General features: G+C 36.6%; 1 protein-coding gene across 7 annotated transcripts in view; it reads left to right on the top strand.

Annotated features, from left to right (window-relative positions):
• Window positions 1–17,635, top strand: part of LOC106879533 (TBC1 domain family member 4) — a 203,185-nt gene that overhangs the window by 108,071 nt on the left and 77,479 nt on the right. For 6 of the 7 annotated variants that reach the window (XM_089354972.1, XM_089354973.1, XM_089354976.1 and 3 more), the window contains exon 2: window positions 15,748–16,407. In XM_089354972.1, the coding sequence (XP_089211098.1) occupies window positions 15,748–16,407 (660 nt within the window). Of the gene's footprint in view, window positions 1–3,820; window positions 4,125–15,747; window positions 16,408–17,635 lie in introns of those variants that run through there. The other variant, XM_089354977.1, reaches the window with a different exon arrangement.

Below are 17,635 nucleotides of genomic sequence, written 5' to 3' on the forward strand. Positions count from 1 at the left end.
TTGTTTCTGTACAAACTCTGCTTGCTACGCCAGTTTACACTTTATTTGAAGTGAAAATTTATGTAATATTTGCTGTTAAACAATTGTAATGAATCATTCAAAATGTGTTAAAGAATTTCTTTGTCTTATTATTTGGATTGTGTGTGTGTGTGTGTATGTGTCTTTGTGTCTCTGTTGGTACCCCACCTCTGGTTGACAACCAATGTTGGTGTGTTTAAGTTCCCATAACCTAGCAGTTCAGCAAAAGAGATAAGTACTAGGGTAAATTCATTTGATTAAAATTCTTTGACGCAGTGCCTCAGCATGGCCACAATATAATAACTGAAATAAGTTAGAGATAAAAGAAATATATATATATATATATATATATATATATATATATATATATATATATATATATATATATATATATATATATATATATATATATATATATATATATATATATATATATATATATATATATATATATATATATATATATATATATATATATATATATATATATATATATATATATATATATATATATATATATATATATATAGGCGTAGGAGTGGCTCTGTGGTAAGTAGCTTGCTTACCAACCACATGGTTCTGGGTTCAGTCCCACTGCGTGGCACCTTGGGCAAGTGTCTTCTACTATAGCCTCAGGCCGACCAAAGCATTGTGAGTGGATTTGGTAGACGGAAACTGAAAGAAGCCCGTTGCACATATGTATATATATATATGTGTGTGTGTATGTTTGTGTGTCTGTGTTTGTCCCCCCAGCATCGCTTGACAACCGATGGTGGTGTGTTTACGTCCCCGTAACTTAGCGGTTCGGCAAAAGAGACCGATAGAATAAGTACTAGGCTTCCAAAGAATAAGTCCTGGGATCGGTTTGCTCGACTACATGGCGGTGCTCCAGCATGGCCACAGTCAAATGACTGAAGCAAGTAAAAGAATAAAAGAATATATATATCATTGTCATCATTCTTTTAATGTTCATTTTCCCATGCTTTTGTGGGTGAACAGAATACATTGAAGCACATTTCTTCCTTATCACCGACCCTCACCTGTTTCGTAGTAAATCAATATTCTCCAGTGGCTGAAGGTGGCGAGCCGGCAGAAATGTTAGCACGCCAGGTGAAATGCTTAGCGGTATTTCGTCTGATTCTACCTAAAGATTATGTTAAGAATACATGTGTCTTTGGAGTACTCAGCCAATTACATTCTAATTCAGTGAGCAGATAATCTAGTTGACTGAGTAACTAAATCCTCATCGATGAACCTGTCAGAGACGCAGTTTGTCTCTCTCTCTCTCTCTCTCTCTCTCTCTCTCTCTCTCTCTCTCTCTCTCTCTCTCTCAAATTCTGCCGAGGTCGACTTTGTCTCTCATCCTTTTGGGGTCAATAAGTTAAGTACTAGTTGCATACTGGGGTCGATTTAATTGACTGCCCCCCCACTCCCCAGAAATTTCGGGCCTTGTGCCTAGAGTAGAAAAGAATATTCTCCAATGGCTACACATTTTTTCTTTTTATGGAAGGCTGGAAATAAATGACACTACTTGTATGATAGTGACGTTTGCTTACAATCATCACATTTTATACCAGGGCCAGGAAACACACACACACACATACATATACATATACGCGTCATCGTCATCATCATTTTAACAACCACTTTTCCATGCTTGCATGGATTAGATGGAATTCTATAGGTGGATGCTCTTCCTGTTGCCAACCCTTACCTGTTTACAAATAAGATAATATTTCCCCCTGTGACCAAACATGTTTTCATGGAAAATCATAAACAAAAGATATTGCTTGCAAGACTGGCACTCATTTTATGCAAAATCAAATCACTTTGTCTTTCACTTTCACTCTCTCTCTCTCCGCCTCCCTCTCTCCTTCTCATGAACACATGCATACATACATATATGTTGGGCTTCTATCAGTTTCCTTCTACTAAATACACTCACAAGGCTTTGGTCAGCCCAGAGCTGTAGTAGAACATACCTGTCTAAGGTGCCACACAGTTGGACTGAACCTAAAACCAAGTAGTTGAGAAGCAAACTGCTTAACCACACAAGCACTCCTGCACCTGTGTGTGTGTTGTGTGTTTGTGTGTTTATACATATATGTAAGTACAGAAATGATATACCTGTTTGTACATTGGTATATGTTATACAGTGATCAAACATTATCTAAAAATGATTACATATTATCTCAGTATGTGTTGAGTCAAGTAAAGTTATTTTAGATTAGTGAAATAACTAATTTTAGCTTAGTGAAACTTATAAGTTAATGTCATTGCCAGAGCAGCTGTCTGGCTTCTGTGCCAGTGACACATAAAAAGCACCATTTGAGCGTGATCGTTACCAGCATCACCTTACTGGCACTTGTGCCGGTGGCATGTGAAAAAACATTCGAGCGAGGTTGTTGCCAGTGCCACTGGACGGGCTCCTGTACAGGTTGCAAGTAAAGAACACCATTTGAGCGTGGCTGTTGCCAGTACCGTCTGACTGGCCCTCGTGCCAGTGGCACGTAAAAACACCCACTACACTCTTGGAGTGGTTGGCGTTAGGAAGGGCATCCAGCTATAGAAACTCTACCAGATCAAATTGGAGCCTGGTGCGGCCATCTGGCTCACCAGTCCTCAATCAAATCATCCAACCCATGCTAGCATGGAAAGTGGACGTTAAACGATGATGATGATGATGATGAATGTTATCTGTTATGATATAGAATGTCTTTGTATATATTTAGATAGTGCCCAACCATGTTGAGCAATGGTTCTCGACCATTTTTTGGCTATGGACCCCTTTGATTCCTATTTTATTCTACTGGGTCTCCATAGCCGTTCAATATGTACAAAAAATCCCACCGTATTTAATTCTCATTAAATATTAATGAAAATTGTATAAAAAAGAACATTAAAATATTTTGTACATTGTAGAAGTATAACCAATTTATTGCATGACAGTGTGTGACAAGGCTGTAGCTTTATAATTACATGTACAACTTATTTAACAAGCTGCTGCACAGTTTCCATCTATCCAGTTTTATTCACACCACAGTATGTCCCAGGTATAACGCATGCCTAAGGGGCCAGCCTTCCTCTGGTTGCTGTATACTCTAGCCAGAGGATTATCTTTTGCTGTTTGATTCATAACCAGAGTCCTTGATAGGTGCTACTATGTTGGACCAGAGTGAACCTGGGAGTAGTACTAAGGAGTGATTCTGTGCCCTCCAAAACTCCTGAATGCCCAAGATGGAGTTTCACCATTAGATGGAGTTTAATGGTGTTTTTTAGTTGGGTTTTTTTTGTCCAAAATCATTGCTCATCTGAGATTAAGTAACAACAACAACAACAACAGTAATAACAGTAGTAGAGACCAAATTCATTGAGATTTTTTTTTAACCACATGTGGTTAATCACCTCTGACGTTTATCAAAGATATATCATTATAATTATACCTAGATTTGTCACTCTTTGGTGGGGTTGATAGAAGAGAGACTTTGATCTCTGCCTCTCTTTTTCTTTCTCTCTTTTTTTTTTTACTTTTTGTTGGGGGGGTGGGATTTCTATGTTAACCAATGAAATTCAATCTAGGATTTTCTTCAGTATTAACTTTTATCTTTTGCTTGTTATCATTCTTTCTGTCTTATGTCTTGCAATGTAACCAATGTATATTTTGTAGTAACATTATTTTCCTGATTCAACACCTTATACGTGTGTGTGTGCGTGTGTGTGTATATATGTATATATATATATGTATATATATATATATATATATATATATATATATATATGCTCATTCTTTATTTCATGGATTACTTACAAAATCAAAGGAGATTACATAACATTTAAAAACAAAATAACTACATAACCACCCCCTCTAACAACAACAAAAGATTAATTTAAAAGCTTTTAACTTTTAAACTTGGTTCAAATTTTCCTTTAGTCATTATATATTTATTTTTTTAACCTTAAATTCTAAAAAAAAAAATACACCTTTTTTTCTCTTTCAATGACTTTATAATTTTATTTAAATTCATTAAAACATGAACATTTACCAAGTTTACTTCACATGCAAACTTACTTGCGGCAAGACAAATAATTCTATAACATTCTTCAAGGTGATATATCTTTTGCTTCGTCTATTTACCTGTAATATTATTTATGCTCTTTGAATTCCTTATATTCCTTGATATATTTTTATATCATATTTTTCTAAAACCTTTTTTTTTTATATCTTAACTGTTGACTTTGTTTTTCTTTCTTGTTATTTTTATCATTTTTTTCCCCCCCTTAACCGATAGTAAAAGAAAATACTTCTTGAAAATTAATTCCTACTACAACAAAAAAAAATGACAATTATAAGATTTCACATTCTTTATATGTACATATGATATTCATCCTTCATGTCTTTGAGGATGACCAGATTAGCAACCATATACTTTGTGGCACCTTGAAGTGGCTTTAAGCCAATATTGGTATGAAACAAATCATTACAATGGATTTTACATCATCACCATTGTGGAGGCACAATGGCCCAGTGGTTAGGACAACGGACTTGCGGTCATAGGATCGCGGTTTCGACTCTCAGACCAGGTGTTGTGAGTGTTTATTGAGCGAAAACACCTAAAGCTCCATGAGGCTCCGGCAGGGGATGGTGGCAAACCCTGCTGTACTCTTTCCCCACAGCTTTCTCTCACTCTTACTTCGTGTTTCTGTTGTGCCTGTATTTCAAAGGGTCAGCCTTGTCACACTGTGTCACGCTGAATATCCCCGAGAACTACGTTAAGGGTACACGTGTCTGTGGAGTACTCAGCCACTTGCACGTTAATTTCATGAGCAGGCTGTTCCATTGATCGGATCAACTGGAACCCTCGACATCGTAAGTGACGGAGTGCCAACATCACCATTTAATATATTCATACCTCCATAGGTAGGAATATATCTACAGCTACTGACCATAGCAGTCCAGAACTTCATCTGTTCAATAGACACAAATATTTAAAGCTTGGACTCTTGCCCCAACCCTAAACTTGAGGAATAGTGCTGGCAAATATTATTCTCTTCATCCCTTTTCCTAATCTCTTTGTTCCCTGTGAGTTCTTGCTCCACTTAATCCATTCTCATTTTATTTTTACTTTATCTTCCATTATCTTCCGCCCCTCTTCTTTTATCTGTATCCTTATTTTACAATTTATTCTTATTTACTCTTATTTCTACTTTATATATTTTTCTATATTTTTTCTTATCTTTTTTATTTTTATGCTTATTTGCTTTTTTTTTTTTTTTTTACTCTATATTTTTATATTTCCTTATTTTATTCTTGTAACCATTCTGATGACCAATCCTTGCTAATGCCCTGCTCAGTAGCCACTTCTAGTGTCATTCTCTCATAAGCCAGCCACCTCAATATGAACACATCACTCCCATTTCTGCCAAAATATTGCCTGGATATTTATACTGTGAAAATACTAATCATACCTTGCTATAATACTATCCCAGAAACAGCTGTAAGACCTTAACTAATTTAAGAATAATAATGTATATGACTTGAGATGATTGTTATGCCTTGGCACTTGTCCTCTTTCACAAATACACACACACACACACACACACACACACACACACATATATATATATATAGTCACAGGAATCATTGTATGATCAGAAGTTCACTTTGCAGGCATTTGGTTTCTGGGTCGGGCCCACTGATGGAAACTAAGTGGAAGCCCATTGTTTACATATGTCATTAATTAACATTTGTTTTCAACACTGGTATCAGTTGGACAGTTTGACAAAAGTTGGCAAGCTGGAGAGCTGTACCAAGCTGTAATTGTCTGTTTTGGCAACGTTTTTACAGCTTATATCTGGATGCCCTTCCTAATGCCAGCCACTTTATATGTACTGGTTGCTCTTTATAGTACATAGCAGTATATATATATATATATATATATATATATATATATATATATAAACACAAATACACACACATATACATGTGTGTGTATGTGTCTTTATGTTTGTCACCACCACCACCACCACCACCACCACTTAACCAGTGTTAGGTTGTATACTTCTCTGTAACTTAACTGTTCAGCAAAAAGGATTGATAGAATAATTACCAGGCTTAGAAAATAAATACTGGAGTCAATTTGTTCAAGTAAATTTATCAAGGCAATGCCCCAGCATGACCATTGTCCAATAACTGAATCAAAAGGTAAATACAGTAACATATATGAATAAGGATAAGATCGTTATTTTAAATTGCGATCAAATCTAGTGGCAGCGTGGGAAGGAAAAAACCTTGTAGGTTATAATAATTATCAAAATTATAAATTAGGGTATCCAAGAGATACCACCATGCTTGAAATAGCAGTCAAAACCTGATATGGTTTTAGAGTCAGGTTTTTACTGCTATTTCAAGCATGGTGGTATCTCTTAGATACCCTTATTTATATATATATGTGTATATATATATATATATATATATCAGTAAAAGAAAGAATATATATATATATATTCTTTTACTTGTTTCAGTCATTTGACTGCAACCATGCTGGAGCACTTGCCTTAAAGAAATCAATCCCAGGACTTATTCTTTGTAAGCCTAGTACTTATTCTATCAGTGACTTTTACCAAACCACTACGTTACGGGGACTTGCACCAGCATCGGTTGTCAAGTGATGGTGGGGGTACAAACACACACACACACACATATATATATACATATATACATGACAGGCTTCTTTCGGTTTCCATCTACCAAATCCACTCAAGGCTTTGGTCAGCCGAAAGCTATAGTAGAAAGACACTTGCCCAAGGTGCCATGCAGTGGGACTGAACCCAGAACCATGTGGTTGGGAAGCAAGCGTCTTACCACACAGCTACGCCTGCATCTACACACACACACACACACACACACACAAATACATACTCACATACATATGCACAGTCATATGCAAAAACATGTGTAATATCAGTGGCAAGGTCATAGATGTCAGACTTTGAAACTTTACAAATGTTATTATTGTTATTATTTCAAAATGATAATAAATTACTATTCTTGATTAGCCTTAGATCTGCTTTAGTCAAGCAGACCGATGATCAAAGCCATTCCACTCATGACCATGCCGTCATTATGAGCACTGTATTATCCAATGCATACCTGTTTTTTTTTTTAACTAAGACTTTAGGGTGTGATTTGAGGGGGATTTCATTATTATTTCTATCATTGCAATTAACATCTGAAGGCTCCCTTATAGGTATGCTTTGAGGAGAACAGTTTAAGTTCCCATATTCATCAATGTTTCTAAATCTTCATGGTATTATCTTCAGGAGGAAATGGTTGTTATTGATGTGTATGGCATTTTGTAACAAACAGTCGCTTGTGGATTGGTGTTTTATTAATTATATGACATGGCAGCTAGGTTTGAACCCTTGATGATGACTTCCAGATTCCTTTGGTAATCAGGGTTGCTATTATGATTATTATTATTTGTTACAAGTACACATTGTCTATATATGCGGATGTGCATGTATGTCCTTGAGCAAGGTACTTCATTTTACTTTGCTCTATTATACTCAGCTGAAAATGAGTACTATCCCTTGTGCTGATGCAGTTCTCTCTCTTTCTCTCTCCACCCACCACTCAGTTGTTTGATCCTCTGTGTTCCACTGGGTTAATGTTGGGAGGGTTGAGAGGGTGACCATGCTTGTGACTACATAAGCACCAAATACAACTTGTGAAAGCATGGATTATGGTACCAGGTTATGCTCACTTTAGTGTGTGTATGTGTGTGTGTGCATGCATACACAAAATATAGAATATCTTACTCAGTTGACAAGACGAAGAGTGATCAATATATAAATGCATACATACACTCTGTAAAGTGGTTGGCATTAGGAAGGGCATCTAGCTGTAGAAACCATGCCAAAACAGACAAGGAGCCTGAACACCTCTTCAGCTAGTCAGCTCCTCTCAAACCATCCAACCCATGCCAGCATGGAAAACTGACATTAAATGATGATATCCTGTTAAAGATGGCATGAGTGTTCAGTTTTTGCTGTGAATGACCTGCAGAGATGACTTGTTTATAGAGATCAAACGTTCGTGCTGTACATTGGTTCACTCCCTCCATCAAACTGATGTCTGTTCAAGTGCACAAGTGTGCCACGCATCAGGTGTCGAAGTGATCACAGTGCAACATAAGATGAAGTGTCTTGCTTCAGAACACAGTGCACCACCCAGTCCAGGAATTGAAAGCATGACCTCACAATTGTGAATGCAGCATCATCAAATTGATAACAGCAAGCAACCCAAAACTTCAATGTCACTGTCAACATTTTCCCCGTGAACATTTATAAATACATACTCTACTAATAAGTATTGAGTAATACTTCAGTTTAATCTTAAACTGTTTTCATATAACTGCACATAAAAACAAACATGAATATAAGTATGTATGTATTTGTGTTAGTATCTACCTATCTATTAGGGGCATATATTTTGGGAATCCCAGATAATTGCCATCAATCCACCAACATGGTAAATTTTCTTCATGATAATTCTGTTCTTGCACTATCAAGCTGTAATCAGGCTGTGTTTTGTTTCCCTGTCTAATAATACAGACTTAAAAACAAAAATAAAATCAGGTTGTAGTCAGTGTTATGTTTAGAAATAACCTGAAGTTGATATGTTGTATTACATTTTCCAGCTGGATTCCCAGATGTGATTGGCTAAAACTATAGATATTATCCAACCATCTTGTTCTTGGTCTACTCTTAAGTCTCCTTCCTGTTACCTCATCTTGAAGAATCCATCTTCCAATTCTTTCCTGCAACATTCTAATCACATGTCCATAGACGAATTTTAAAATATATGTGAGATCCTAAAACTAAGGTGCCATATAAAAAGGACTGGTGCCACATAGTAAGTACTGGTGAAGGTGCTGTGTAAAAAGCACCCAGTACATTCTATAAAGTGGTTGGCATCGGGAAGGGAATCCCGCCATAGAAACTAAGCCAAAACAGACTTTGGAACCTAGTGCAGTCCCTGTTCTTGTCAGTTCCTACCAAGCTGTCCAACCCATGCCAGCATGGAAAACAGACATTAAATATTGATGATGCTGTATACTTATGTGTATCAAAAATGTGGAGCTGTGACATCTCAGTGCAAAGAAGTGGTGGCTCAACCTGGGGAGGACTCCTTGATCTCTAAGGTATGCACCTTGTTGTGTAATGCTACTCCAGAGATCTTTTGGAAAAATCCCATCTTGGCTGCTTGTATTTGCAATCATACTGTTTCAGTTGTTACCCTACATTTATGGACACAGGTGAGGATAGGCGTGTAAACCAAATTCATGCATCTTTCCCACAAGTGTTGACTTATCATGGTTCAAGAGAAACATTAACAGCATCAGTATCACCAGCATCAGAGGGCCCATGAAAGCCTTAAGCATTGCCTCTTCCTCCAGACACTGCAAGTAAGAAAAAACAAAAACAAAACATACATGGATTAATTAAGGAATTTTATTTATAGGTGCAGGGGTGGCTGTAGTAAGATGTGGTAAGAACCCACATGGTTCTGGGTTCAATCTCACTGCATGGCACTTTGGGAAAGTGTTTTCTATTATAGCCCTGAGTTGACCAAATGTGTGGATCTGGTTAATGGAAACTGAAAGAAACCTGTCATAAATGTGTGTCTTTTTGTTTGTCCATTTCCACTACTTGACAAGTTTTTTTGTTTTTTTTTACATCTCCCTAACTTAGTGGTTTGGCAAAGCGAGGCTGATAGAATAAGTATCAAGCTTAAAAGAATAAGTATTAGGGTTGATTTGTTTGACTAAAACACTTCAAGGCAGTGCCCCAGCATGGGCATAGTCCAATGATTAAAACAAGTAAAAGATAAAAAATTAAACATACCTGTCATTGCTCTAAAACCATTTGGGCCGGATGTGTTTCTGGTCGGTCTATTTCTCTTCACTGATATGTCGGCTGTACATGTCACAGCATTTCATAAGCTGGCTTTGTAAGTGGTTCACCTTGATAGACATGTCAAGGTGATTTACCTCTTATCATCACGTCTGTGTGCTTCTGCATGTTCCGGGCTATAATTATTGTATTGTTTTATATGGTAATTTTGAGTTTTATGAAAATATTGCTCTTTTCTCTCCCTCTCAATATTTCTCACTTTGGATATTCATCTGTTTGCACAGTTCTCCATCACTACTTAAGGCAAACTGGCTACAGATTTGTTATGTCATATAGATACTCAAATGTGGTTTGTCATTGTGCATCCTGTAAGAATTCAATCTATATATTTGAATTTTATTGCATTCTCAAAAGGCTTAGAATTTTAGCCAAAGTTCTCCATCAAACTCTTTACAAAGAAAAAATTCACACACACACATATGTGTGCAAATTCCAAATGACCTATGTGAGCTTGATGGAAAAAGTTGAGGTTGTAATGTGATGTCAAGACAAGAAGACCAATACACATGTTTGTATATACATACATTTCAAAATTGTGTTTATATAGCAAGTGATTTGATCTAAGACCATGTGTTGAAACTAAAGCAATTACAGCATGGAAGATACATATTAGCCATCAAAAAACACACAGGAGCTGTTACCTGCACTTCATCAAATATTTGGTGTCAAAATTTTCACCTATCTGCAACCAGGATACTGACATAGTTTGCAACAGGATACATTCTTTTCTAGTTTTCTGGATCATTTGTCTGCAAACAGGAAACAATGCAAGATAAGAGTGGCATCCACAAAATCATGGATTGTATTACTAAACCAGAATTGAAGAAAACCATCTCGAAGAGTGAAAGACAATATTCTTAAGATCAGTGTCTAAAGACCAGACATTATTACACCTGTAACGATAATAGATTAAATTATGTTAAAAAAACGAAAACCTTCAAAATTACATATGGTATGCAGGATCTATTTTCTAATTCACTGTAAGCTTTCTAATAACACTTGACAAGGAATTTGTTCTAAGATTCAAAAATACAACTTATATGTGTGTGTATGTATGGGTGTGTGTGTGCATGAATGCCCGAGTGTATGTGCATCTATCTGCATATGTATATGCATTTTATATGTTTTGCATATGTGTGTATATATTTACCTGTACATAGAATTTGTATGGAACATCTCTTTGGATTAACTAAATTCTAATTTTCCTTCTTATACATTCTCTTAGCTCAGATTTTATAAAACCCTATCCCCTTCCAATATATATATATGTATAGCATTTATTAAAACCCCCCAAAATCTTCACAAACTGTTACTCTAGTGTTTCACATGACCATTCATCAGACAGTTGCAATAATTACAATGGTAATGTGAAACTCTAACAGTTTGTGATGGGGGGTTTTTTTCAGCCTTAATAAATAGTATATCACTCTACCTTTAGTATTCAAGTACTATTTTCCCTATCTTGTATTGCATCTATTTGCTTACTTGTGTGTGTGTGTATAATTTCAAGTCTTGTGCCTTTAGTAGAAAGGATTATTATTATTATTATTATCATTGTATAGGCGAGGTCCTGGCATGGTCAGCAAGTTGTGGAAAATGCTTACTGGCATTTTTTCCATCTGTTTACATTGAGTTCAAATCTCATCTGGGTCAACTTTCATCCTTTCAAGGTCAATAACATAGAGTACTAGTTAAGTGCTGGGGCTGATGTAACCAACCCATCCCACCCTTCCAAAACTACTGGCCTTGAGTGGAAACTTGAAACAATTATGATGATGACCATTAAAGTACTGAGCTGGCAGAATCATTAGCAACATCAGACAAAATGCTTAGCAGTATTTCTTTTCATTCTTTACATTCTGAGTTCAAATCCCACCAAGCTCAGCTTTGCCTGTTATCCTTCCAGGGGCAATAAAATAAAGTACCAGTCAAGTACTGGGGGTCGATCTAATCAACTAATGTTCTCTCACTAAAATTATTGGTCTTTTGCCAAAATTTGAAACCATTATTATTAATGTGAATCTTATGGCAAGTGTGTGTGTGTACGTTTGTATTGCTACATGTGTTATGTCACATGGTGTGTGTTTGTGGATATCTGTCTTCATTGTTATAAATTTGTATTTCTGTTTGCGCTTAGTTTTTTTTTTCTCTTTCAAAAGTATTTCATTTCTTTACGTTTACAAAGCGAAACAGTTTTATTTCTAAATGTTCCATTTGCCATTTTTAATAATATTTTATTCATTTATTTATTTATTTATTTTTATTTTTTTTAGAAATAGCATTCTAATTCAATTTTCTCTTATGGGAAATTTTTCAGTTATGGCAGTATGTTCCCATTGAAAAATTTATATGTGTGTATTATGTGTGTGTGTGTGTATTATACACACATTGTTTGTGTGTGTGTGTGTGTGTGTGTGTGTGTGTGTATGTGTAGTATATATATATATATATATATATATATATATATATATATAATTTGTTTTTGTTTTTTTACCTTGCTTCCATGTATATCTTGTGGGAGCTAATACTGGAAAACAAACCTGAAAAGATATAGCTATTTATGTTTAATGAAACTGGTCACAGAGTAGTCATCTCTCACATTAGAAGGCCTGTAGATGTCTCTCTCTCTCTCTCTCATATATATACACACACATATATATATATATATATATATATATATATATATTATATATATGTGTGTTTGTTATTTTATCTCGAGTTGCTCCATAATAACTCTGCGACTGTATAGTAAATCTTCTGCTTTTCCACTTAAGTTGGATTCTTTTCAACTATGCAAGAGTTGTTTTTTGTTTCTTTTGTTCTTATTATTATTAATAATTAGAACAACCCACTATCTCATGTAAGTTTTGTCCTGTAGTAAGTAAGACCATATCTTCAACACCATATCTTTGTAATTCTTTATGATTATAGTCACCAGATTTTTCTAGTTTCATTGCTGCTCTGTTAATAGATTTATTGCTTGTTATCTGATCAAATTCCTCTACATGACGCTTTTTCTTTCTTTTTGGTGTGTGTGACTTTGAATGTTTATCTGCAATATTGGTAATTGCCTTACTGAAAATTTCTTTGTGATACCAAAATATCTCCTCCAGCTCTCTTTCAACATCATGGATATTTACTGATATTAGTTTTGTGATGTGTTATGGAGGTGAAACATACTGTTTAAGGTCAATCTGGTTTTAAAAGTTGCAATGTGTGGAGAAATTTTGTTGGAGAGCTGTCTGCTCATAGCAGTAATACACAATGGTCAAGCCAATAAAGAAGCTTCTGTGTGGTCACTTTCTTTTGCTGGAAATAACTACCAAATCTCCTTTTAATCACATACTACTAGGAGGGTATACGAAAATATTAATGATCACTTTGTTGGAAATAACTACCAAATCTCCTTTAAATCACACACTACTATCTTAAAATAGGAGGGCATATGAAAATATTAGTGGTCTAAGATATATATCGAAAAAGTTGGACATCAGTAGCTGGAAATTTTTTTATTATGGGTTTTTGCTTAATTTCTATTAACTGATTTTATTCACAATAGCTTGTTGGTGAAATTAGCAGATGGGAGGAAACAATGCAGAAATCCATCATCAATGTCATTGTTTTAATGTCTATTTTCCCACGCCTGCATGGGTCAGACACAGTTTCTTGAAGCAAATTTCTACTACCAGATGTTCATCATGTCACCAACCCACACCTGTTAACCAAGCAATGTAATTCTATCTAATCTGGACATGTTTTTCTTGTGAGTTTGCAAGCATACGACACTGTTTGTAAAGTGAATGGTAACCCCCACCTCCAAAAAGAAGAACCTCCCAAATTCATAATTCTTGATAAATGTTTCAGCAGCAAATGTACAGTGCATACTGATTGGTTCCAATCCATGATGATAGTTGGGGGGGGGGGTGAAATATTAGCTGCATAAAACTACTGTTACAACCTCTGGTACTTCACTGGTATCATGACAATGGCTGTATAAAATATGGGAGTGTTTTCTGCCACATACTGTGATGATGACATTTTGTTTCCATTTAGCTTACAATGTCAAGATAAGGAGGCACAAAATCACACACACACACACACACAACTGTTTGTTTCTGTTTCTATCTACCAAATCCACTCACAAGGCTTTGATTGGCCTGGAGGCTATCATAGAAGACATTTGTCTAAGGTGCCAGGCAGTGGGACTGGATGCAGAATCTTACGATTGCAAAGCAAACGCTTCAACACAGCCATATCTGTGACCATAGCACATGACTGTTCACAGTTGCATCATGACAGCACACAATCAAAATAAGACATAAGAAGCCAGACAGTTCTTTTTCATGACAAAACCAATAGTAGCTCACTATTAATTGACATAGCACTACCAGATGGCTTTAATGTCAAGCAGACTTGAGATGAAAAGCTTAGGAATTATGCAGACTTAGCTTTTTGAATTAAAAGCAAGATGACAGCTAAAGAATTTGTCATTCCATTTGTAAATGGGTTTAACTGGAATGATATACAACCATTTCTGTAAAGATAAGGAATTAAGCCACAAATGCACAGAGTTGATGAGGAATCAGTGATGGAGCATCTCCATAGTTACTTGACTTGATGTATTATAAACAACAACTTAATCACCTTTATATCACGCCCCATCATTTTTCATTTATTTATTCTTCATGTTTACATCTGCTTTTTTTTCTTTTTATTTTTTTTTTGCATACTAGCATGGGTTAGAGAAATATGTATCATTGAGGCAGTGTTTTAGTTTGACAGCTGGATGTTCTTCCTGATGCTAACCCTTAACTATTTTTCAAGTAAAAGATAATTCATTTCACAAGTTTATGAAGAGGTAAAGCCAGGGGAATGACAGCAGTGTCATTGCCTGTAATTATCATTTTCAGATAAGCAAAATGTAAAAAAAAATGCAGACATACACATACAGTCACACACACACACACACAGTTTGGGGTTTTAATTCCACTGTATGATACCTTAGGCAAATGTCTGTTATACTTATATAAAAATAAATGCGCCCTTCTAAAGCCTAGCCAGGTTCATGGGCCCGGTTTCCCGGTTTCAATGGCATATGTGTTCCCCAGCTGGATGGGACACCAGTCCATCACAGCGTTACTCATTTTTGCCAGCTGAGTGGACTGGAACAATGTGAAATGAAGTGTTTTGCTCAAGAACACAACGCGTCGCCTGGTCCAGGAATCGAAACCACAATCTTACGATCATGGTGCTGACACCCCAACCACTAAGCCACGCGCCTCCACGTCTGTTATACTTGGGTTGATATAATTGGCTTCTCCCCTCCTCTAAAATTTCAGGCCGTGTGCCTATAGTAGAAAATAACAACAACAATAATATTTTCTATTCTAGGCACAAGGCCTAAAACTTTGGAAGAGGGGGCAAGTCGATTACATTGACCCAAGTACTCGTCAAGGTCTGTTTTGCCACCCTTTTGAGGCTGATGAAATAAGTACCAGTCGAGCATTAGGGTCAATGTAATCAACTAGCCTGCACCCCTAAAAAATTTCAGGCTTTGTGCCTATAGTGGAAAGGATTATTTTATTGTTGTTATTTATTATACTATTTGTTGTTGTTGTTGTTGTTGTTGTTCATTATATTATTTCTTGTTGTTACTGTTATTATTATTATTATTATTATTATTATTATTATTATTACTGTTGTTATTATTATTATTATTATTATTATTATTATTATTATATCTCCATCTTTCAGATTCCTGAACTCTTTGCTTCAATACGCAAAGCTACAAAGGAGCACCGAGATGATGTCAATGACAGCAACCTGTTTTTCCATGATGTCAGTGACTCCTCAGAACCAGCAAAGGCGTTCTGCGAGGTCTTGTACCTTGGCAAGGTGCAAGTGGACAGCTGCAAGCTGACCTCGAGTGACATAGACAGACTTATGCACAGGCTGTGCCCTGTAGATGATGACGGCACCCCCATCAACGCCGACAGCCGACAGAGACATGCCAGCGATGCCAGTGTACGAAGTCTTCCTGCGTCACTTGACAATACTGTGACAGTCACTGAGAACGAACTGGAGCAGCAACAGCAGCAGCTTCATGGTGTGAAGTTGAACGGAAGCAGCAGCAACGAGTTCCGTGCTGCCATCGACTCACCATGCAGCTCTTTCGAGAACATCGAAGAATCGTCAAATGAGACGAAAAGTAACTCGCACAAGAGTTACGCTTATCCGTCGTTTGTGGAAAAAGAAGGTAACCAGGAGGACAGTTTACCGCAGAACCTTGTCACAGATATTGTAAACCGGACAATGTTGTTCCGTCTAGGCAAAGAGGAGATTTCTCTCATCAATTTGGACCAAAAGAGAGTGATGCTTGAGCGGAAATTCTCAGACATTTCTTTCGTCTCTCAGGTAAGATCTTTTTGTGGTTATTCTTTTATTCTTTTACTTGTTTCAGTCATTTAACTGTGGCCGTGCTGGAGCATCACCTTTTATTGTCAGAGAAATTGACCCCAGGACTTATTCTTTGTAAACCTAGTGCTTATTTTATCAGTCACTTATGCTGAACCGCTAAGTTACAGAGACATAAACACACCAAGATCAGTTGTCGAGCGATGGTGGGTGGGGACAGACACACACACACACACACACACACACACACACACACACACACACACACACTATGGGCTTCTTTTCAGTTTCCGCCTACCAAATCCACTCAAGGCTTTGGTCGGCCTGAGGCTATAGTAGAAGAGTGCCCAAGGTGCCACACAATGGGACTGAAATCAGAACCATGTGGTTGGGAAGCAAACTTCTTACCACTCAGCCACACCTTTTCTTCTTTATTATTTTGTCTTAATCCTTTAGTATTCAGATTTCTCTGTCAAATGTAAAGCTTATTTATTCACATTGATTTGAATTAGTCATGCATTACCTTGTGGCTTTGAGATTTCAGTGATGTGATTGTTTATTTTTAGAATAAGGTTGTAGGGTGAGCATAAGAGGCCAGATCTAACAGATTTGAAGATAAAAGATACAGATTATTTTGGCTGGATATGACTGGTTTAAAAGCTAAAGGGCTAAGTACTGTATTCTTTACCCATTCTGTTACCAGTATCATCATCATCGTTTAACGTCTTCCTTCCATATGAGCATGAGTTGAATGATTTGACTGGAGCTGGCCTGGCAGAAGCCTGCACCATGCTTCTGTGTCTGTTTTGGCTTGGTTTTTACGACTGGATGCCCTTCCTAACACCAATCACTCTGCACACAATCATATTGCTACCACCCAACACTGCTGGCTACCCAATGCCATTAACATAGCTGTCATTGTCATCATCAACAACGGCGGTTATATATATACACACACACATACACACACACACACACACACACACACACACACACACACACACACACACACACACTCAGTTGAAAAAAAACCCAATATGGTCAAAACATATCTTTGAATCAAAGAACGATCTGTCAAATTAATTATAATCATATATTTGTGTATATATGTATACATATAATTATACGTGTGTGTGTGTGTGTGTGTATATGATGCTAGTGCTGCCTGACTGGGTCCCATGCTGGTGGCACGTAAAAAGCACCCACTATACTCTCGGAGTGGTTGGCG

Source organism: Octopus bimaculoides, chromosome 7 (genome assembly GCF_046866305.1).
Source record: "Octopus bimaculoides isolate indiv1 chromosome 7, ASM4686630v1, whole genome shotgun sequence".
NCBI lineage: Eukaryota > Metazoa > Mollusca > Cephalopoda > Octopoda > Octopodidae > Octopus > Octopus bimaculoides.